The sequence below is a fragment of the Orcinus orca genome, chromosome 5 (assembly GCF_937001465.1).
Source record: "Orcinus orca chromosome 5, mOrcOrc1.1, whole genome shotgun sequence".
NCBI lineage: Eukaryota > Metazoa > Chordata > Mammalia > Artiodactyla > Delphinidae > Orcinus > Orcinus orca.
In genome coordinates, this window is record NC_064563.1 from 55,518,181 (window position 1) to 55,542,364 (window position 24,184).

Consider the following 24,184-nt stretch of genomic DNA (forward strand, 5'->3'; position numbering starts at 1 on the left):
ATACTCTGAAGAGCCTTGTAAAGAAACAGATATTTCATCTAGGATAGCTGGTATGTGAATTAGAAAAATTTCATGACTATCTAATCTGTTTAAACTGTCTTTTTGTTAAGTATCACATCAGCCACATTATTTGAAGTTTACGCATTGTGATTTTTTGTTATGCAGGTCCCGCCTTAAAGCATTCTCATTGCTCTAGAGAATTCATAGAAACTTCTTTCTTTGACCCATAAAATTTTTTATGTTGGAGCTAATGGGGTATTACTCTAATTTTGTGGGAAGAATCTTGGTGTGATGGCAACCTGGTTTTAAAAAAATAATGTACTGGGACACACAGTTTTTCCAGGCATGAGCCCGATATATCCCCCTTTGCCTGGCAAAGCAATAATGCTATTCTTTTCTACTTCACCCCCCTCCAAAAAGTAATATATTTACTTTCTTACTTGTGTAAAAGCCAGTTGTTAATTAACTTAGTTTTGTGTGATCATCTTTACTAGCTTATCTCTGTATAATTTTGCCTGTGCCAGTAAGGCAAATGAACCTTTAATTTTTTTGACATAAAATTTATCTTTATAAAAATTCACATATGTACCTTATAAATAGAAAGTATTCAGTAAATGCTAAATGAATTATAAACATAGTTTAAAATTTTGTTCAAATTAATGATAAAGTCAATGTTTACATTTTCTTTTGAGGTCAGATTGGTGACATTGGTTCATCACATGGGTGGAGTTATTCGAAAAGACTTTAATTCAAAAGTTACACATTTGGTGGCAAATTGTACACAAGGAGAAAAATTCAGGGTATGTAAACTTCGGTATTTTTGTATATTTCAATATAGCACTGTTTGAGGATGGATTTAACAGTAGTGCTCTTATCCTGTCTATTTCCCCCATAATTTATTGAGGATCAGAAATTCAATTTTTGCTCTAGGAACATTTAGTAAAAATTTTAAATCATAGGAGTGTGGCCCCTGAGGTTTGAAGGAGGCAGTGGAACTTGAGTTAGGTCTTAAAAGATGATGGGGATTGTGGAGGTTGGTAGGTGGATAACAGTTTAGGCAGATGAATAATATTAGCAAAGATTACTATGAGCAGTGGTGAATAAGGAAGTCAGAAGGTCATGAGGGCAGATATTTCTCTCTTATCTAAAGCAGAACTTTGTTCTTATAAAATGGTTCCAAGATTTAACTTGTGAAAATTATAAAAGAATGGGAGAAAATACTTTCATTGGGATTAAAGTCTTAGTTTAAGATTGCACTTGAATATGTTAGGAAGAGTTTATCACTTTGTTCCCACCCTCCATCAGTGTATTTATGTAGCAAATGGTAATTTTAGGGTATTGTTGAATTCCTGGGAGGTATACTTACAATTCATATCTAAGGTTTTAATGACTTAATCGGAAATTTTCTCTTACTCTTACTGCTGTCTTGGGGGTTAGTACTTCCAAGGAGGTAAACACAAAGAGAAATAGAAATGTAATAAAGATGAACTTAATTAACTTCACAGATGTATTTATTTAAAATACAGTGAAACAGTTTGGACATCATGGAACTTGTTTCAAAGTTATTTTAACCTAAATTGTATGATGGAAAGATAGTTTTTTCTGTTAATTTTTCTTTATATTTTGTTACAAAGCAGATGAACAATGATCTAAGACTGTGCAAAATGTATGTATATAATTGCTTATAACTTGCATGAATGCAGTTATTTAAGGTAAAAATTCACCATATAATTAATGATAAACATGTTTATGTTTTTAGATAGCTGTGAGCCTGGGTACTCCAATTATGAAACCAGAATGGATATATAAAGCTTGGGAAAGGCGGAATGAACAGTAAGTGTTTAGAAATTCAGTGGTTAATTATGTGAATCAGTCACGTTGTGTCATGAAGATAAACCCACATGCCCAAAATTCATAGATTAGTATATAAAAAATTAAGTCAGTCTTTGTGAAGCTTAGGGAATAAAGTCTAGGAGGAGCAAAGTTTTGTTTATAAAAAATTGAAAATGGCAAGACATCTATGATATCTTTGAACTTCACTTTGTGAAATAATTTAATAACCATTAAGAACATTCTAAAATTATCAGGTAATAGCTTAATGCATCTGGATGTTTGGGATGTGCCATATTTTTTCTTATTTTGTTTGTCTGGTTACATTTTAAGTGGTGATTGCATTTCATAACCTTGTTAAGCTTTACAATCTCATAATTCCTTGCTATTGTACTTCATTATTACTTAAGATTTTATGAAACTATAGAACTCCTGGAATGCATATAAAATTTCATGTACAGAGCAGAGATTTGCATCTTGTAAAGATTACCCGTGATTAAACTTTGTGAGATGTTGTTACTTCTGGGATGACTGAGGACACGTCAATTTTTTTTTTAACTGAGGTTTTTATGAACATTTCAGGACCAAATGTAAAATATTTTCAGTAAATAGGTTATGCTAAAACCTTGAGAATTACCGTAGATTTATAAATTAATCTGCCTAACTTATTGAATTTCAGTTGAGCTGGTTTTAGAAGAGTGTGTTTTGTTTTTAGGGATTTCTGTGCATCATTTGATGAATTTAGAAATGAATTTAAAGTTCCTCCATTTCAAGATTGCATTTTAAGTTTCCTGGGATTTTCAGATGAAGAGAAAACCAATATGGAAGAAATGACTGAAATGCAAGGTAGAATTTAGCATAATTTAGAAGTTATATGTATTTTATTGCTTACTCCTGCTGATCAGGAGGTGAATATGCCTCTTTAAAAATTTGGGCCGGGGGCTAAATAGTTGGGCTTATGTATGCTTGTATGCTTTCCTCTTTAGGAGGAAACTATTTACCTGTTGGAGATGAAAGATGCACTCACCTTATAGTTGAAGAAAATATAGTAAAAGAACTTCCATTTGAACCTTCAAAGAAACTTTATGTTGTCAAGCAAGAGGCAAGTAATTCTAGAATGAGATTGGTTTTTAAAAAACATTGGTAATATTGATAGCTTATCTGATGAGATAAATTCTTAATTAAAATGTTCTTTCCCCTAGTGGTTCTGGGGAAGCATTCAGATGGATGCCCGAGCTGGAGAAACTATGTATTTATATGAAAAGGTATGCTTTTTGTCCCTTTTGTCATTTATTCTGTGAATTTGATTGTATAAAGATGACACTTTTTTATCCCAAAAGACCATAGTATAATTAGCACACAGGTCATCTTTTTTGTCATATTTAGGAGTTTCAGAATAATTAAACAGTTGGATATTGAGTAATAGTCTATGTAGATTTTCATTCTGTGCAAATTCTTGGTAATACCATCATGAACAGTAACATCCCTATCTTCAAAAACTTAGAACCTTAAAGGAAAGAGAGACGTGCAGAAATGTGCTCTAATTGAGTAATGTATGTATTCTAACTAGCTTCACTCTGAGAGACTCAGGCGCAATTGAAAGAGCAAATAAATATGAGCCAGCTTCCTAGGCTAACCTGGTAAGGACATTCATGTTAGATAGCAGGTGGGAGAGGGAATGAAAACTTGAAAGTACATTAAAATAGCAAGTAGTTTAGTATGGCTTTGGAAAAGAGTGTGGGAAAGAAGGCCAACAGATAAAGCTGACTAGATAGGCAGAATCAAGTTTTTAATATGTTAAAGGGTTTGGATTTGTCCTGTACATAATGGAACCACTGAAGAATATTAAGGGGAGAGATGGCATTTTAAAAATGACTGTAGTAGAAGGAATATAGGCAAGGAAAAATCCAGCCTGGATGCTGGATCTTGGTGAAAAGTAGTATCATTCACCAAAATGTGACATAAAGGTATAGAAGCAGGCTTTAAGGAAAATTTACTTCAGTTCGAGATTTAATAATTTTGAATGGAATATTTGAAAGCGAAGGTGTGGATTTATTGTGTTTCTATAAAATCTAAATATGTACTCTGTTGTGTTCTCTTTGGACTCTTTTATTCTCAATGTAAGGTTCCTGACATAAAGTTTAAAAAATATGCCTTAGATTTCAGAAGAGAACTCCTAAAATCAAGTGGTATTCGACAAATATTGGAGAGCACTATGTCCAAGCATTGTGCTAAATGCCAGAGATATGGGGAATGAAATATGAATGGTCTCTGTCTTCCTGGAGTTTATGGCCTAATGGGGAGTAGACAATAAAGAAGCTTACAGATGAATATGTAATAGTAATAGTGCTATGGAGAAAAAGCATTAGGTGTTAAGGGTTAGATAATTACAATGCTCCTTTGATTATTATGTTTCATGAAGCTTCTGAATTACATGGAAGAGTATATAGATGTACAGTTCTTGTGCAAAACCCCGATTTTGTCAGACTCGTAAATATATTTTTCTTTTGTTCCTGTCTCAGTAAAGAACCACTGAAGTAAAATTGAGCTTTTGTGCTTTTGATTGCAGGCTAATACACCTGAGCTCAAGAAATCAGTATCACTACTTTCTCTAAATACCCCAAACAGCAATCGCAAAAGACGTCGTTTAAAGGAGACACTTGCTCAGCTTTCAAGAGAGACAGACATGTCACCTTTCCCTCCCCGTAAGCGCCCGTCAGCTGAACATTCCCTTTCTATAGGGTCACTCCTAGATATCTCCAACACACCAGAATCTAGCATTAACTACGGAGGTAATTCACATTTTAAAAAATTGATGTTTAAATTTAGTGGAATAGAATAATTATTAGAATATAGATAGATAAATTCCTACTACAGTGAATATGAAAGGCTCTTTGTTTTACATTAATTAATTAATTTAAGTTTGGCTGCGTTGGGTCTTCGTTGCTGCACGCGGGCTTTCTTTAGTTGGGGCGAGCGGGGGCTACTCTTCGTTTCGGTGTGCGGGGGCTACTCTTCATTTCGGTGTGCAGGCTTCTCCTTGCGGTGGCTTCTCTTGTTGCGGAGCACAGGCTCTAGGCACGCGGGCTTCAGTACTTGTGGCACGCGGGTTCAGTAGTTGTGGCTCTCGGGCTGTAGAGCGCAGGGTCAGTAGTTGTGGCACGCAGGCTTAGTTGCTCCGCGGCATGTGGGATCTTCCTGGACCAGGGCTCGAACCTGTCTCCCCTGCATTGGCAGGCGGATTCTTAACCACTGAGCCACCAGGGAAGTCCCAGAAAGGCTCTGTTTTTAATGACCTTTGTTCTGTCTGAGGAGAAAAGGCACATGAAAATGCTTACATTTAATAGTTGCTTGCTATATACTAACTGTTTATGTGTTTTGTATATTTATAAGATAGGTTTTATTGTCCCTGTTTTACAGATGACTAGATTGAGGTTAGAGAAGGAAAACTTGTCTGGGGTCACACAGCTAGAAATTGATAGAACTGTTCAAAGAGCAGGTTCTTAACACACAGGAATCATAGAAGATGTCACATAGATTATAGAGAAAATAGGTACAGTGAAGTCAGAGGAAGGTGAATTTACTTTGTTCTCAGCTGATACAGGAAGCCACCTATAATTAGCTCTTCTCTCTTGATCTTCAGTTTTTCCCCTCTGTTTTTTTTAGTCTGCACACAAATTTGTTGTGTTTTCTAATTTATGAAACAATCAAAACCTTCCCTGGACTCTGTAATACTTTCCACTTACTGTCCCATTTCCCTCTTCCCTTTCATATAGGTACTCTTGAAGGAATCACCTTGATCCATTGTCTCATTTCCTTGCTTTTTATTTTCCTTTCAATTCATTCCAATTGAATTTCATTCATTCCAGTTGCTCTTGCTGGGGGTGCTGACAGTTTTTGTGTAATCAGCAGCATTCAACACATTAGCAGCTACTCCTTCCTGGACACATTTTTTAATTTTGGCTTTTGCATATCATTCGTTTCACATTCTCCTTGACATAACTTCTCTCTCTAACTCTAAATGTGGAATATTATTCCTGAGTCGTTTCTTCTCCATTGAATTCTTCCTAAATTTTCTCATTTAATTCCATGGCTTTTCTATATGCTGTTGACTCCCAAATTTGAGGTTTTCCCTGTCCAACAATATACTTGACACCTCCTTGTTTATGTCTAATACACATCCTAAACTTAACATAATCAAATTAGAACTCTTGATTCTCTCTGCCACTCCAACTCTGTTCCTTTGTTACACTTCCTTTATCAACCTTTTCTGTAAAAATGGTCTCTCTTAGACAATTGCAGTGGTCCCCAAGTGGTCTCCCTGTACTCATTTTTGCCTTTCTACATGCAGACTAACCAGTCTCTAAAAACGTATAAATTAGTTCATGCCGCTCCTCTGCGTGAAGTCATTCAATGGCTTTGTATTACCGTAGCTTTCAGGTTCCTATGTAATCTTTCTTCACCTACTTCTAACCTCATGTGCTTTTGTCCTCCACTAATCCTCTCTGGGTGTCAGTCATAATATCTTTATTATTCTTCAGATTTTTCTACTACAACCATACCTCAGGAACTTTATATTTGCTCTCCCTGTCTTAAATCTTATCGGGGTTCTCTTTAAAGTTAAGTCTCTGTCCCACTACTCCTTCCTACCAACCCGTTACCTGGTTGTTGCCTTCAGTAGTAGTTATCACTGTTAGAAATTGTTTGTTTACTGCTTTATTTTACTTGCTTCACCAGAATGTAAGCTGGAAGAGAACAAGAACCTTGTCTAGCTTCTCTGCTTTATTCCCAGTGCCTAGGATAGAGTAGGTACTCACTAAATATTCATGGAAGGAATTGAAAGTCAATTTAAGGTAGGCTCAGAAAACTGAGGTGGATTTGAGATTATAAGAGGAGCAAGAATACAGGTAACAGCGTACAAAATGAGTTTTTAGGGAAAAGTGAATAGGTCAGTTTGATTGGAGGATGGAGGAGTAAGAGTCACATTAGAAAAAGGTTAATTGGGGCCTAATATTAGAGAACTTTGAGATCAGACTGGCATGTCTGATCTGTATATTGTCATCAGCAAGGAACTTTAGAAACTTGAGCAGCAGAGTGATTCATTGAGTAAGTAATTTGTAGTGGATTATTCTGAAGCATGATTAGAAGTAAGGCAGTTTAGAGATAGCCTGACCATGAAGTAATCTCTAGAGACTTGGGCCACAAGGTAATAAGGCCCTAAACCAGGGTTGATGATGTTTGGAAAGAAAAGTAAGAAGCACTGGGGAAATATTGATAGAATGGAGTGATGGGGAGGAAGAGGAGAAGATGGCAAAGTATTAAATGGAAGAAATTCTTCCTTAGCAAAAATAGAAAGTTTATATTTTGGAGGAAAGAGTGTAGTTTGAGAGAAAATCCAGGTTAAATTGAGGTAGAAATGTCCAGTAGGCATTTGGAAAAGCTGAACCAGGTGCTTGGGTGGGGGATTATGATTAGATATGTAGATCTAAGAATTTACTGGTTCTGTGATCATGGTGGACCTAATGGGCATGAGATGGTCAGAGATGAACATAAAGGACTGAAGCTTGAATATGAAGTTGAGGGGACAGAAGAAAATGAACCACTAAAGAAAACAGACATGACAACTGTTATGTATTAGGTATTCTGAATAATAGAATACCCAGTTTGTAGATCACTGCTTAGACACAATAATTAAATTAGATCAGTGTATGTCAGTTTTTTTCCCCCTAAAGTATACCGTAATGGCAGAGACTCCTGGGTCTGGTGAGTGTAGCCCAAAATAATATATGGCAAGTGGGAAATTCTTTGAAGTCTGTTTTTTTGGTTTTTTTTTAAACATTCAGAACTCCACAGTATGCATGATTGTTTAAATTAATGCTTAAGATTATTTCTCATTGAGTAAATTTGATATGCTGGGACTATATATTGTCTTCTTTCATGTCATTCTATTATGTGTTATACATTCCTTTTCCTATTGAGAACTTGCTATTAGGAGATTCTGTATATAATGTTTAAGTATTCTAACCATATTGATAGTAAGAAAATGTATTTTAAGCTTTCATGAAATTTCATTAAAAATTTTTTCTTGAGATACATATAAAATATACTAATGCATCCTCCCTCCAATTTGGGTTAGACTGAATATCTTATGTTAAGATACTTTAACAGAGAATTTAGTTAATGTTGGGTTTTTTTTTTTTTTTTTTTTTTTAAGGGAGTCTTTCTCCATATATATATGAAAAGTTTTCCATTATTTTGACTGTGTAATCGTAACAACCTTTTCCTTCTTTTTTAACTTAAATATCTTTATATATTGCTGTAAAGATTCAGATTTCCTAAATGGAAATATTCTGCCATATTTGCTTTAGTATTCATTCATTCATTCTCTCTCTCTCTCTCTCTTTTTTTACATACACGTGTATTTTTTATATCTGTGCTGTTTTGAGAGAAAGTTGGAGATATGATGTGCCTCTACCTCTAAATACTTAATTGTGTATTTCCCAAAATACAGGAACATTTCTTACATAAGTACAGTATAAGTATTATAATTAGGAAATTAACATTTAATACTATGATCTACTCTATAGACCTTCAAATTTTACCAGTTATTCCACTAATGTCCTAATGTGCTTTTAAGCAAAAGAAAAAAGTTTTTTCTGGCTTAGGATCCAATCCATGATCACAGGTTGTTGTGTTATCTTTCTCTAGTTTCTTCTTATCTGGAACAGTTCTTTTTTTCAATCAATCTTTGTTTTTAATGACCTCGATAATTTTGAAGAGTACATGACCATTATTTTTTTCTGGCCTTATTCTAGGAGGAAATTCTACTTTAATGAAAATGTGTATGGTGGTATATTTATAGGAGTAGATATCTTTCCCTTTTTTCCTATTAAATTTGTACAGTGTTTGGTACTTACATCTGACTTCCATTTTAAATCTTTCCTCCTTTATACCTTTTAGAAACACCAAAGTCTTGTACTAAGTCATCTAAAAATTCTACTCCAGTTCCTTCAAAGCAGTCAGCCAGGTGGCAAGTTGCAAGAGAGCTCTATCACACTGAAAGTAATTACGTAAATATATTGGCCACAATTATTCAGGTAAGAGTTGGGAAAAATGTTCTCTGTTCCAGTGTTTATAAGTAAAAAAATCTAAGTGGTATTATTTTTTATAAGAAAATTATATAAGCATAGAATTTGAACAGATATTAAAAATGAAAATGTATGACAAAAACTGCTCTTAGGGAAATGACATAACTGTAAGAGTAGCGTTTTATTCATGCAGAAATAGCATCTTTTTTTAATAGTGACTTTAAAGAGAGAAGGATCCTCAATAGACAATCTTAGAGGGGACTGAGTTTAATTCAGAATTTAGCAGCTTCCATGTCAAGATACTGCATTTATATTTGGAAGTGGTAGCTTTTTCTGATAATGTGTATTCTAGAGTCACTGCTTTATTTAGTACTGTATATATATGGAAAAGCAATTAGCAATGAAGCATAACAATATGGTTGTCATTTTTTTTAGTAATCCTTTACTGTGTCGAGTTTTCTTAAATTACGCAGTAGTCAAATGTTGATTCATTGCTTACTAATATTAAAACGTACTATGAAGTTATTTCTGAAGAAAAACAATTCTAATGAATCCTTGTAGGTTGAAATTGAAGAAGATATTAAGGAATAAATCAAAATTCAAGGTTCTGAAAGACACAATAATAGGACATTATTTTGGAATCTGTAGAAAGAAGGAATAACTTTGTGGTAATGAAGGAAATAGTTTGTCAGGAAAATAAGGTTGATACCACCAAGCTTGACTTTGAATAGAAAAATATAGGGAGTTTCTGATTTGGGTTTAATTTTTAACTGATCTCTATTTGAAATCTTAATATATCTCATTAAGGTCCAATATAATGGCCTTTAGTTGCTTGTACCATTGATAAAATGCATGAATAAGAAATGAAAAGACTTCTTTCTTGGTATTCACAGAGAGATTATTCTTCACAGTTAATTTGTTTAGCAGTAGTCAGGGTTTTATGAGGCCCTCTGCTATATTAAACTTCACTTGTTTTAAGTCAGCTCTGCTCTTCTTCCTCAAGGGAAATCATCCTAGATGAGTTTCTTGTTGAAGTTTTTATAGTCAGCCAAAATGTGGTTGAGTAGCAGAAAATCCCTTTGGCATATACTGTTCATGTACTTTGGTAGCATTTATTATCTAGAAATGTAAATCCTTTCAGGCTGTGGTAAAGGCACTGGAGTTTCAGAATTTTAATTTGCATATCAATTAAATTCACTAAAACTTCTTTTTCAAAAGCACTTGTAATTATTACACTGTAGACAGACTTTCATACCACTGTGCTTAGTATAAACTCACCTAAGTTTATTTAAAAGATTGTGGTCTAAATTCATGATAGTGTTCTTTTTAAGCTTTTTTTTTTTAGGACTAATGTGTCTTTTTTTTTTTTTTTTTTTTTAGTTTGGATTTGGAATAGCTTAATTTTAACTTAGCTCCCAAATTAAGTGACTATCCAGCAGCTTGATGTATTCCAAATAATACTTAGGTACCTATTAATATAAAGTTTTGTGACAAGTGTTAAAGAGGGTTCCTGTTTTAAAGGAACTTAGACTGGAAGAGGAGTTAAAACATACACACCTATTATAATACCAAGTGGAAGGTTATGAACTTCATGAGGGAGGTTTAGTTAAGGTATTTGGAGATTTGTATGGTGAGAATTTTGCTCCTCTTCCAGCTTAGGGAAGGTTTGGTCTGGAATTTTCAATGGTTGAACATTGGGAGAAGTATCATAAAGAAGATACAAATTGAAGTGAGTGTTAAAGCATAATTATGATTGGTGCATGCAAAGAGTATGGAAGGAAGTGTATTTGAGATTATTCCAACAGTACAAACTGAAGATATGTATCATTCAAGGTATTACAGAGTAGTCTAGGGGGATTAGAGTTGAGAGTAGGTTAAGTGGACTGGGATAGGGGTTGGAGTATGGATACAGTGAGAGTTAAGACTGCTTATGCCAGACTGGAGACGGCCTTTGTACAGTGTGTCACGTGTAATTATAGAAGAATTTTTGATGGGAGGAGGGATGATACCACTTGACTTGTATTTTAGAAGGGAACTTGGTTCACTTTGAAGGAGGTATTGAAGAAGGGGAAATTGTGGAGGCAAGGAAATCTACTTGGAGGTTATTTTGGCAGTCTTGGTTAGAGATTTTGAGAACCTGAACTTCTTATGATAGTATCAGTGAGAATGAAAAGAGGATAGATTTGAGAAATATTGGAAAGGTAGAATCAATAGTATTTTGGCTAACTAATTTTATATGAGGGATTAAAACAAACAGTAGAACTGTTTTAAGGTATTGTGTCTTAAGAATACTGAGAAGTTTTAATGAATCTTGAGGTATTTTGGTGTCTGAATATTTTTGTTTAGGAATTTTAATTAAATGTTGACTAGATAAAGGAATGCTTATAAATGGTTACAGATATCTTTGCATGCTCTATTGTGTTTTTTCCCAATTCCATTTCTTTCCCCTCTCTCAGCAATAACTGTAATCTGGAATTTTGTGCTTATCATTTTCCTTATAGATCTATCACATATGTGTAGAACATCAAATGTAACAGTATATATTTTTTAGTGAATTGCTTTTTTCACTTGATAGAAATGTTCTTGAAACACATCTGTGTCACTGCATGTAGTAGTAATTCATTTTCCTGTATGAATATTTCAACTTTAACTTTTATTTTTAATAGACATTGAGATTTGTTTTAGTGTTTCGTTGCTGACATTGAAATTTGTTTTAGTGTTCCGTTGCTGTTTGTTTTTACTATTACTAGTAGTGCTGCTGTGAATATTCTTATTCATGGCTCCTTGAGAACATATTCCGGGCAAAAACCTGGAATTTCTGGATCATTGGTTAAACACACTTAATTTTACTGGAAGTTGTTAGTATGTTGGAAACTAGGTTTTGTGTTGGTCTCCTGTTCCCACTGAGGCTTTCATAGGTGAAGCTTAACTTTCATCAGTTTAGGCAAATGTCTTTGGGGCAAAAGGTGATTTAGTACTCAACTTTCTACTTTCACTTAGATTTTGGCCTCCGAAGGTACCTCACTTTCTTGTCAGCTTATTGCTGTATTTAGAAAGAGGTTTTTCTTCAGTATTTTGTTTTCAGCAGGTAGCTTTCACCATACTTACAGAAATGGAAAGCCTGAATATATATATATATGTGTATATATATATTTATATGTGTGTGTGTGTGTATATATATACACACATTTTTTTAAGGGGGGATAAACTGTTGTAGAATTGTAGTCGTTCTTAAAAATAGGAACAATTCATAATCTTAATGAAGTTTCTTACTATTTAGAATGTACTTTCTTCCCCCCCTTCCTTCAATCCCCTCCTGCCCTTTGTGCTGTTGTCATTCATTTTACTTCCACATATGTTAAGAACACAATAATACATTATTATTTTTACTTTGAATAGTCAATGAACATTTTAAAATTTAAGTCAAATTTTATTAATTATAGAGTAAAATTGACTCTTTCTTTGATGTACATTTCCATGAATTTTTTTTTTTTTTTTTTTTTTTACGGTGTGCGGGCCTCCCACTGTTGTGGCCTCTCCCGTTGTGGAGCACAGGCTCCAGATGCGCAGGCTCAGCGTCCATGGCGCACGGGCCAAGCCGCTCCGCGGCATGTGGGATCCTCCCGGACCGGGGCACGAACCCATGTCCCCTGCATCGGCAGGCGGACTCTCAACCACTGCGCCACCAGGGAAGCCCATTTTTCCATGAATTTTAACACATGTGAAAATTTGTTTAACCACCACTACAAGGAGGATACAGAATATTTCCATCCCCCCAAAAACTCCTGGTACTATTCCTTTATGTCACACCCTTTTCTCCTTCCACCTCCTGGTAACCACTGATCTATTCTCCATTTTTATAATTCTGTGGTTTTTGAAAATGTCATAAAATGGAATCATATAATACAGTAGTCCCCAACCTTTTTGGCACCAGGGGCCGGTTTTCTGGAAGACAATTATTCCACATATGGTGGGGGTGCGGGGGATGGTTTCGGGATGATTCAAGGGCATTACATTATTGCGCACTTTATTTCTATTATTATTACATTGTAATATATAATGAAAAAATTATACAACTCACCATAATGCAGAATTAGTGGGAGCCCTGAGCTTGTTTTTTTTTTTTTTTCCTGAGCTTGTTTTCACTTGCCACTTCTGACAGGGTTTTGATATGAGTCTGCAAGCAATTGATTTATTATGGTCTCTGTGCAGTCACACCTCTCTGCTAATGATAATCTATATTTGCAGCCGCTCCCCTGTGCTAGCATCACTGCCTCAGCTCCACCTTAGATCAACATGGTTATAAACAGGTCTTCTAGCTTCACATCCAGTCTTTTCCCCCTAAACCAAGTTTTTTTGCTATCATTTAAAAACATTTAGTACTTACATTAAGTGTATGACTGCTTATTGCTTTGTTCCTTACTTACTTGAATAAAAAAAGTAGAAATTACTGTGAATCCTACTAACAATTTTAATGATTTATAGAACTGTGATAAACTTTTACTAGATTCTAATGTAACATTTTATTTTATTTTTTTAAATTTATTTATTTATTTATTTTTGGCTGTGTTGGGTCTTCGTTTCTGTGCAAGGGCTTTCTCTAGTTGCGGCAAGCAGGGGCCACTCTTCATCGTGGTGCGCGGGCCTCTCACTATCGCGGCCTCTCTTGTTGCGGAGCACAGGCTCCAGACACTCAGAGGCTCAGTAGTTGTGGCTCACTGGCCTAGTTGCTCCGTGGCATGTGGGATCTTCCCAGAGCAGGGCTCGAACCCATGTCCCCTGCACTGGCAGGCAGATTCTCAACCACTGCGCCACCAGGGAAGCCCTAATGTAACATTTTATTACAAGATTGTATATACACACAGAGATGAATAAATAAATAGGATAAAACAGACTAGAAAATGTTATGAGAAAAGGTCTCAAATTTAGGGAGAAGTATTTTTTTTCAACTTTTTTTTCTTTTCCATTAACATCATAGCTCTCCTTTATCACTGTCTGTATGTTAGATTTTTAATTTTTTTTCCTTTTTCCACAATCGACCTAAACTAATCTTTTTTACCTTTTAGCTATTTCAAGTGCCTTTGGAAGAGGAAGGACAACGAGGTGGGCCTATCCTTGCACCAGAAGAGATTAAGACTATTTTTGGTAGTATTCCAGATATCTTTGATGTGCACACTAAGATAAAGGTAAATTTGTATGTGTTAGTGTAGTAGTAATTCTTTTTTCATTGTATATATTTAGTACAATTTTTCAGGTGCTTCTGACTAGCTAAATAAGTTTTGTATTTAAAATTGCTTAATCCCTCATTTATTCCTTTGAATCATTTGTCCCTTTGCTCCAGTGCCTTATTAATATTTGCTGTTTGCCTGTGTTTTGATTTTGATTAATTTGAAAATAAGGAATTTAGACCTTATGAAGTCTTTTCTATAGAGACATGTTTGCTAGTACTATTTTTCTTATTTTCCTGCTGTTGTTCATCCTAAGTTGTATGTTTTTGTTTTGCTTTGGTTTATTTGAAAAACTGTGAAGTTGGAAGGGACTCGAGATCATTTCTTTCATTTCTCTCTATCTTTATGGTCAGATAAATGCCAAAACCGTGTAAGACAATGCTATCCTCTTTTTAATGATTTTCTCTTGATAAAGGGTCCATGAATTCCAGGTATCAATCTCTCATAGTAAAGTAATTTGGGGGCAGGTTTAGCTGAACCCTTAAAAGTAGTTTAGCATTATTTCCTCTTAGTTTACCTATGTGATGCCTGAGCAAAATTTATCAGTTTTCCTCTCAAAACAACCCATATTAATGTCTCTTCCAGCTTTGTGCAGTGGCAGTATCATACCCAATGAGGTTTATCTGAGGCGTGCTATTAATGCTAATTGAAAACTTTTCCCTAAATGTTTATTCTATATTACAATAAAAAGATCAATCTGAATTACAGAATGTTTTCAAACAAAAACATTAACTAACTTTTGATTTTACTGCACGTTGTGGACAAAAATATAAAAGACTTATAAGTTAATAAAAATGCAATTTATCAAATGCTTGTATTGTATATTTTATCAATATTCTTGACCATATTTCACTTATTTCTAGATTTACAAGTAATTTTGAAGGAGAGTCTGTCTTTTCTTAAAAAGCTATAGAATCGGGCTTCCCTGGTGGCGCAGTGGTTGAGAGTCCGCCTGCCGATGCAGGGTACACGGGTTTGTGCCCTGGTCCGGGAGGATCCCGCATGCTGCAGAGCAGCTGGGCCCGTGAGCCATGGCCACTGAGCCTGCACGTCCGGAGCCTGTGCTCCGCAACGGGAGAGGCCACAGCAGTGAGAGGCCCGCGTACCGCAAAAAAAAAAAAAAACTATAGAATCTCAGGCTAGTTTCTCCTTATTTCCAGTTAGGATTCTGAATATTTGAAGAGTAAAATTTTCTTGGAATGGTTTTTTTTTTTTTTTTTCATAAACACTGAGAGGCATAAAGGTAGAGTGGAAAGGCAAGCAGGTTTTCATCTTGGTGTTTTACTACTAATTTGTGGATCACTTTGTGTTAGTCATTTAGCCAGTTTGGGTGTGCAAGTTCCCATCCAATATAAAATGTTACATACTTTTATGTGTATAGGATCATAATCTCAATTCAGAAAATCATGTTCTCTGATTGACTGGATCTTTTTAAAAAAAAAATTTCTTTTTTACTAGATGAAAGAGTCTTTAAATTCTATAGTGCTTTACAGTTTTCAAAAGTTTCATATACATAATGTCATCTAATCCCATAATAACCCTCTTTTTCCACACTACCCTTAAATTGCCCTCCTTGCTTCCATCTTCCCACCAGTAACCACTAGTTTGTTCTCTATATCTGTGAGTCTGCTTTTTTGTTTCATTCACTAGTGAGTCACTGGAGCTTTGAAAACGATGGTCACCCTTTAGTTTTCTAATGTGTAACATAATTTTTTAAGCTTTTATAAACTTGGATTACCAGTATTTCAACTAGTAGTTGTTTTTTAGCTGATTACAGGTTTGTCATACGTTTAAAATTTTAAAGCCTATGTTTTTTCCTACAGTGACGGCAATGTGTGCTGTCAAACATTTATTTGTAAAATAAAGGAAAAAGGAGTAGAAAAAACCTATAATCCCATAACCCAAATACTCCTAAAATTTTGTTGTATTTTCTTTCTGGTTTTTTTATGCATAACATTTTTTTCTTCTTTTGAATGTAGCCTACCATTTATCAAGTATTGTCACATCTATTGAACATTACCAAGAAGTTGATATTATAATTGTCCACTTTTACAGATGTGAAACTGCTACATACAGAGATTAAATAATTTTTCTAAAGTCAGTCATATAATAAATGCTGGACACTGAATTTGAACCCTTTTTTGTCTCAGTCTGTTCTCCTAGACCCTAATGTTGTCTTGCCCCCCCTTCTAATGAGATAAAATTCACATATAGCATTGTATTAGTTTTTGGTGTACAACATAATGGATTGATATATGTATTGCAAAATGGTCAGCACAATAAGTTTAGTTAACATCTGCCACCACACATAGTTGTTTTTTTTTCCTTTGTGATGAGAACTTTTAAGATCTACTCCCTTAGCAACTTTCAGATATACAAAACAGTATTGTTAACTATAGTCACTATGCTCTACATTACAGCCTAAGGACTTATTTTTCTTATAACTGGAAGTTTGCACCTTTTGACCACCTTTACGCATTTCACCCACTCCTCCCCCTGCCTCTGGCAACTACCAATCTGTTCTCTGTATCTATGAGGTTTTTTTTTTAAATATTCCACATGTAAGTGAGATCATATAGTATTTGTTTTCTCTGACTTATCTCACGTAGCATAATGCCCTCAAGGTCCATCCATGTTGTCACAGATTGCAGGATAACCTTCTTTTCATGGCTGAATAATATTTCATTGTATATACCACATTTTCTTTATCCATTGATTCATTTATGGACACTTAGTTTCTTTCCATGTCCTGACTATTACTAATGCTGTATTGCTTCTTGATTATCATGCTGTAGATTTATTCTTTTAATATGTAAATGAATAAACCGTGTAAATGTGGCTTAAGTTTGTACAGTTTTTCATATCATCTTATTGGTATGGTATTCCTGAGAAGCACTGGTATCTATTTTATAGCATTGCCTAGTGGTTTCAGATATGGACTGTGGAATAAAGTAGATTTGGGTTTGAAGTAAGGTAACTTTAATTGCTTCAGTTTTCTTATCTGTAAAATGGGGATAGTAGTATCTGAATCATGGGTGGTTGTGAAATTTTTATTCTCAGTTTTTACATTTTTATAAGTCACTAAGCATAGTGCCTAACACTGAGCATTCAATAAATAACAATAGCAATTCATATTACCAATAAACTAAATTCAGAAGGCAAGTAAACTAATGTTTAGATGTTTTGTGAAGGACTAAAATCATTTTTTACCCACTGTGTTTACAACCACTGTCTGGCACTTAGATTTCTATCAGTAGATATTTGCTGAACATTGGTCATGCTACTTTTAAATGTCCAAATTAGGACTGGAACTTAGTGTATTTTGTCATCCTAGATATCATGTGGATACCTTTAGCCTTATTCTTAATTTGCCTCCAACTTTTAGCATGCTAATATTTAGATTAAGTTGAGAATTTTTGAGATTGTTATGAACACCTCTTTTCCTATGTGTGAATTTTTCCTTTTCAGGGCTAATCACCATTGGTCCTTCTGCAAATGCCTGCTTTTGTATGGAACTATGATGAAACAAAAGAGAAAGGAAAGGGTTGGAGGGAGAATGTTTTCTTTCTGTGTTTGTTATTTGTTAATTTAGTGTAAGTCCTAAGGTACCTTGTACTTGTTTCAGGAACAGGTGTATACTGGGAAATCTGCTAATTTGGAGTATTGTGAGCTAAGCAAAAGAGAAACCTATCTTGTATAAAAATAGATGGTAACAGGACAGAAGAAATCTTAGCGAGGAAGAAGAGAAGGAAGGAGCTTAGCTTTCTTAATCCCATCTGCTTACAACTTCCTCTACTTTTGCAATACACTTTGGGAGCTATGCTCTATGTCTTAGAACTATAGAGTTCTCCTTTCTTATGGCCAGGAGGTAACTTTGGGAGCATCCGATGGAGAATTGTGTAATGGACAAGGAGGAGACATGTCCCAGGGTCTGTCCGAAACTGAGTCAAGCATATTCCTACAGAAACATTGTAAGAAATGGTGGCACTATGAATAATGCTGTTTGGGGCTCGCCTGCCCACCTGACTCCCCGTTTCTGATGGGGAGAACTGTGGTATAGATCAAGTAGAATGACATAGAATCAGGAGTCAGACAAGCCTGAGTATGAATACTCGTTCACAACTGTGTGATTTGGGACAAATTAATGTCTCTAAGCCTTAGTTTCTTTACTTAGTCCCTGAGCTAACAGTTGATTAGGGCAGAGATCTTTATTTAATCAACAAGCATGAGGATTTAAAGGTTAACCAGAAACAGTAGACTATTTTTCGGATCCCCTAGAGATTATTTTGCTCTTTGGTAACAGTATTCTTATATAAGTATATGCAGCCATCCTGTAACTTTTTACACTTTAAAAATGTACCACTAGATTATATTGGCAGTGCTATTAGGTGGGTTTTTTTTTTTTGTATCACAGTTTTCCAGATATCTCCCTTATTTATATTAAATACATAGGAAAATATAGTTAATAATAGCTTATTGAGCACTACTATAGGGTTAGGGTTAGGGTTTCTTCTAAGTGCTAATCAAGTATTAACTAATTTAATCCTTTATGAGATAGGAGTCATTACTATCCTCATTTTTCATAATAGAAAATTGAGGCACTTTAAGGTTAAGTAACTTGCCTAACAGCACAAAACTAACAGGCTCTAGAACCAGTATTTAAAACTAACTAGTCAGTGCCAGAATTCACTACATTATATTGTTCCAAGATTAGTCTTATTTATAATCTTTTTCTTTTGTTTCTTTCAAGTGCAGTTTTAAACAGTTAAATCTTTGTTCTTGACACTGTGAGCTGTTAAATTATTCTTGCTTGAGTTCACCTTTTTGCTATTGGAAGTAAATTTTTTCCCTTTTGGCTTTTCTGAATCTGCAGAATATAGGGTAGTGGTTCTTAAATTATTTGGTCTCAGGGTCCCTTTTCATTCTTAAAAATGACTGAGGAACTTATGTTTATATGGTTTTGTTATTTTTGGGTTTTTTTGGCGGTACACGGGCCTCTCACTGTTGTGGCCTCTCCCGTTGCGGAGCACAGGCTCTGGACGCACAGGCTCAGCGGCCATGGCTTACGGGCCCAGCCGCTCCGCAGCATGTGGGATCTTCCCGGACCGGGGCACGAACCCGTGTCCTCTGCATCAGCAGGTGGACTCTCATCCACTGCGCCACCAGGGAAGCCCTATATGGGTTTTATCTATTGGTATTAACTGTTTTTGAAATTAAAACAAAAATCTAATAGTATTTTTAAAGATGCATCAGTTTTTTTTAACAGCTTTATTGAGGTACATTTTACATCTTTAAATTCAACGTTTTTAAAATATATGATTCAGTGATTTTAATAACTTTACCACGTCATGCAACCACCACCATAAATCCATTTTAGAGCATTTCACCTTCCCCATTAAGATCCTTCATACCCATTTGTAGTAAACCCCATTCCTAGGCCCTGGTCCAGGCAACCACTAATCTACTTTCTTATGAATTTGCCTTTTCTAGAAACTTCATATAAATATGAATATATAATATGTGGTGTCTTATGTCTGGCTTCTTTCACTTAGCATATTTTTGAATTTCATCTATGATTTAGTACGTTAGTAGTTTGTTCCTTTGTGTGGCCAGATAATAGTCTATTATAGGGCTATCCTACATTTCTTTATCCATTCACCAACTGATGGAAATTTAGCTTGTTTTCAGTTTTTGGCTGTTATGAATAATGCTGATATGAACATTATGTGCAAATCTTCGTTTGGGCATGCTTTCATTCTCTTCCGTAGATACTTAGGAGTAGTAGAATTGTTAGGTCATATTGGTAGACTTATATTTAAAATTTTTGAGAAACTGCCAGGTTTTTACATCATTTTATATTCTCACCAGTAATCTATAAGAGTTCAGATTTCTACACATTCTTGCCAATACTTATCCTTTTTCTTTTATAGCCATTCTGGGATGTGAAGTTATTTTGATTTACATTTCCCTAATGATTAATGATGTTGAGCATCTTTTCATGTGCTTGTTAACCATTCATATATTACCTTTGTGAAATGTGTGCTTAGATCTGGTGCCCATTTTTTGGTTGGGTTGTTTGTTGTCTTACTGAGTTGTAAGAGTTCTCTGTAAACTATAGATACAAGTCCTTTATCAGCTATGTGTTTTGCAGAAATTTCCTCCCACCCTGTCATTGCTTGTCATTTCATTTATTTAGTGGTGTCTTTTGAAGTACCAAAATTTTTAATTTTGATGAAGTCCTATTTATCCATTTTTGAAAATGTAATGTGCTTTTGGTGTCATATCTAAGAAATTTTTTCCTAACCCAAGGTTTTGAAGATTTTCTCCTATATTTTCTTCTAGAGGTTGTATTGTTTTAGCTCTTACAATTAGGTCTAGAACCTATCTTGAGTTCATTTTTGGCTGAGGTGAGGGTTTAAGTTCATCTTTTTTTGTGTGGATATCCAATTTTTAAAACATACATTAATAAATTTAAAGTAATAATGACTCATTATATGATAGATAAATAACGTGTTCTTTTTAAAAAATAACTAATTTCCAAAACAAATAGTGAGGAGCGATGTTGATTTATGTTTTTTTTTCTGTCTGGCTTAATAGAATACTATTTCTCCTGCCTACTTCTTAATTCATTCTGTTGCAGTATCACACATCATATATATAGCCTCTAGAAAACTCTTATGAGAGAATTAGAATAAAAAAGTCAAATAATGCCTTAGTAGTGTAGTAAAAATAGTTTAATCTCGTGGATCCCACTAAAAAAGTGTGTTTGGGGGGGGGTCTGCATATAACACTTGGAAAAGCTCTTGTATAAGTTTATTGATTAATTTCTACTTTAAAGGCACTTTTAGGATTTCAATTAGGGCATGTCATTTCTTGGTATCTCATTTTATCATCTGATTTGTGTTTTGTTTTATTATCCTAGAAAGCTTTTAGGGTGTCTTCTAAATTTTTGAAAATATATAGTATTTTAGGATGATGATTGAGAAATTTTATAGGCCAGGGATTAGCAAACTGTAGTCAGTGGACCAAATCCAGCCAATTTAGGATTTTGGTAAAGTTTTGCTTGTTTTGGTAAGGGAAGTTTTATTGATACACAGCCACACACAATCATTTATGTATTGTCTATGGCTCCTTCCACTCTACAAGGACAGAGTTGAGGACGTGTGACAGAAACCATGTGGCCTGCAAGCCTTAAAATACTTACCTTCTGGCCCTTTAAGTAAAGTTTGCTGACCCCTTTGTAGGTTACAGTTTCTAATGGCTGATGTTTCAGCAGCAAGATCGAAAGTAGTTTTCTATAATTAATTAATTCTAATTAATCACACCATCAGCTTTATAGTTAATAATTAGAAAAGATACTGAACTACCACATCATACTGGGAAGTTAGACTTAGTCTTCTTTTTTTTTAAAATATATTTATTTATTTGTTTTTGCCTGCGTTGGGTCTTTGCTGCCGTGCACGGGCTTTTTCCTAGTTGCGGCAAGTGGGGGCTACTCTTCGTTGCGGTGTGCGGGCTTCTCATTGCAGTGGCTTCTCTTGTTGCGGAGCACGGGCCCTAGGTGTGTGGGCTTCAGTAATTGTGGTGCGTGGGCTCAGTAGTTGTGGCTCACGGGCTTAGTTGCTCCACAGCATGTGGGATCTTACCAGACCAGGGCTCGAACCCTTGTCCCCTGCATTGGCAGGTGGATTTTTAACCACTGCGCCACCCAGGGAAGTCCCTAGACTTAAATCTTACTGACTTGACATTCTTTATATTTTCTTAATTATTTTTCAAAGGATATTTTCCTCATAGTCAAAAAGTTAATTTCTTGTTGAGGAGAAAGAATGTTATTAATTGTTATACACATCAAATTAAGATACATTGTAAAGTGCATCTTTCAAATGAATATATTAAATATAAAAAGATGTTAAAGAGATTGTCAAAATCAATCTCCTTGTCCCATTTTGTGTTTTTTCAGGATGATCTTGAAGACCTTATTGTTAATTGGGATGAGAGCAAAAGTATTGGTGATATCTTTCTTAAATATGTAAGTATTTTATTTCCTTTTTAAGTTTTCAGATTAAAGTATCATCTCAACAAGGACTGACAGGGAATGAAAGTTACCTGTTTAAATGTGAGAGCTTTTTAAACACTTTGACATAGTTGTGTTTGTAAAATATATTGCAAGTGTTCTTCTCTTCTGAAGCATGCCTTCTCTATACAGTCTAACACTTTCTTGATAGCTCAAGGTCATCATTAGGAACACTAATTGTTGTATTGTGCTACAAACATTTTACTATATATATGTTATTTGCCTCTTATAAATAGCCACAGATTAATGATTTTTTTGGAATTTTCAGTAATCGAGTTTTAGTCATCTTTCCTTAGTTGATAGCAGTTTTTACTGTCTTTGTGTCTGCATAAAAGTTTCTAATGAACTGTGTCTTCTCTAAGATAAGAACAACATAGTTTATCAAATAAAGTATATTAATTTTGGATGAGATGCTGTGAATAGGATTTATAAATTTCTTTCAATCTCTTTGGATATGATTTGTAAGTTTCACTGCTTTGGATTCTTGCCCATTTACTTTTGTTTTCCGAGGTCTCCTAACTTTGATCTTTACCCTATATCCCTTAGATGTTTTTTTTCTGGTTGGTTGAGAATTCCAAATATGCAAATTATTGTCCCATATCTTTTTGATACCTGTTAGTCTCAATTAGTCAAGACATTTTCCTTTTTTTTGTTTTCATTTTACCTAAAAATTACCCAGTACAGTTGGTCTTTTAATGGTGGTTTGGATCCTTCAGTAGATAATAGCATGTTCTTGGATTCTGTATAGATCAACTATAATTACTATATTCTGACCTTATAGAAGTTTTAAAACTTTGTCATGTTCATATCAATACTATAAGCTTTAATATACTTCTTTTTCTTTTTGAGTCTTTGTTTGCTTTTCAGGCTTTAGGCTCTGGGTACCAATTGATGCATTTTGTTTAGCAGTTAACACAGTAGTTAGTGAAAAGTTTATAAAATAAATTCCTGTACTTAACTTGAGAAGAAACTTATTTTAAACTTTTATTTTGGGTCCAGTATGTCAGATTTTGACTATTGATTATTCAACTTTAAGTTTCATTGACTAATGGTAACATCCATTACCAATTAATGTGTTGTTTTTTTTAATTGTTGCTAGTCAAAAGATTTGGTAAAAACGTACCCTCCATTTGTGAACTTCTTTGAAATGAGCAAGGAAACAATTATTAAATGTGAAAAACAGAAACCAAGATTTCATGCTTTTCTGAAGGTAATGTGCATTTCTTTCAAATAAAAATCTAATGAGTTCATTAAAATTATACTTTTAGTAAAAATGTATCCACGTAAGAACACCTTAATGTTATCTGTTAACTTTAGCTTTACCTGAGAGTGGCAGTGATGTTTGGCTTCACAAGTTTTGACATGCTACAAGCAGGATCCAAGAGGCAGCTGAATGAATATGAATGTTGTCTGTGGTTTTTTTTTTTTTAATTTATTCATGTTTTAGTTCTCAAACACCTCTAAAAATTTTCCAGTGAGTTTTGTTTTGCTTTTAATGATTTTTTTTTCTTACCAGTGCCTTACTTTGTTTATCCAAATGGTATCAGCATAATTAATATTTTAAATTTGTTTTTTTTCTTTTGAATGGTGTAGATGTAAGAGAAACTCAAATGAAATGTATAAGAGTGCTTAGAGAACTCACTCTCTGTTTAAGGTGTTAATCCTTGGCTTGCCAGGAGGCCATTTCAGGCCTTGGGGGGTTATTTAGCCACAGTAATCTGCCAGAGAACAACTGCCACCCTACTTCTGTTAGTTCTTATCAGGGCACAAATGATAAAAGTGTAATCTAGTAAATGTAATGTCTAATCTTTGCAGAAAACCTTTTAAATAATTATTGAATAAATTAATTCCTTTCAGATAAACCAAGCTAAACCAGAATGTGGGCGGCAAAGCCTTGTTGAACTTCTCATCCGACCAGTACAGAGGTTACCCAGTGTTGCATTACTTTTAAATGGTACTTGTCT

General features: G+C 34.6%; 1 protein-coding gene and 1 non-coding gene across 11 annotated transcripts in view; both read left to right on the forward strand.

Moving 5' to 3' along the window:
- ECT2 (epithelial cell transforming 2) overlaps positions 1-24,184 on the forward strand; it is a 64,213-nt gene that overhangs the window by 7,983 nt on the left and 32,046 nt on the right. For 7 of the 10 annotated variants that reach the window (XM_033429502.2, XM_004270536.4, XM_049709774.1 and 4 more), the window contains 11 exons: positions 693-800; positions 1,760-1,833; positions 2,546-2,676; positions 2,817-2,932; positions 3,033-3,095; positions 4,400-4,622; positions 8,791-8,927; positions 13,985-14,104; positions 22,107-22,175; positions 23,320-23,430; positions 24,078-24,174. In XM_033429502.2, coding sequence (XP_033285393.1) covers positions 693-800; positions 1,760-1,833; positions 2,546-2,676; positions 2,817-2,932; positions 3,033-3,095; positions 4,400-4,622; positions 8,791-8,927; positions 13,985-14,104; positions 22,107-22,175; positions 23,320-23,430; positions 24,078-24,174 — 1,249 coding nt within the window. The remainder of the gene's footprint in view (positions 1-692; positions 801-1,759; positions 1,834-2,545; positions 2,677-2,816; positions 2,933-3,032; positions 3,096-4,399; positions 4,623-8,790; positions 8,928-13,984; positions 14,105-22,106; positions 22,176-23,319; positions 23,431-24,077; positions 24,175-24,184) is intronic. The other 3 variants (XM_033429503.2, XM_033429508.2, XM_049709772.1) reach the window with 2 other exon arrangements.
- On the forward strand, positions 14,730-14,870 carry LOC117201615 (U4 spliceosomal RNA). Its single transcript, XR_004483656.1, has one exon. It is a non-coding gene; the product is annotated as a U4 spliceosomal RNA (small nuclear RNA).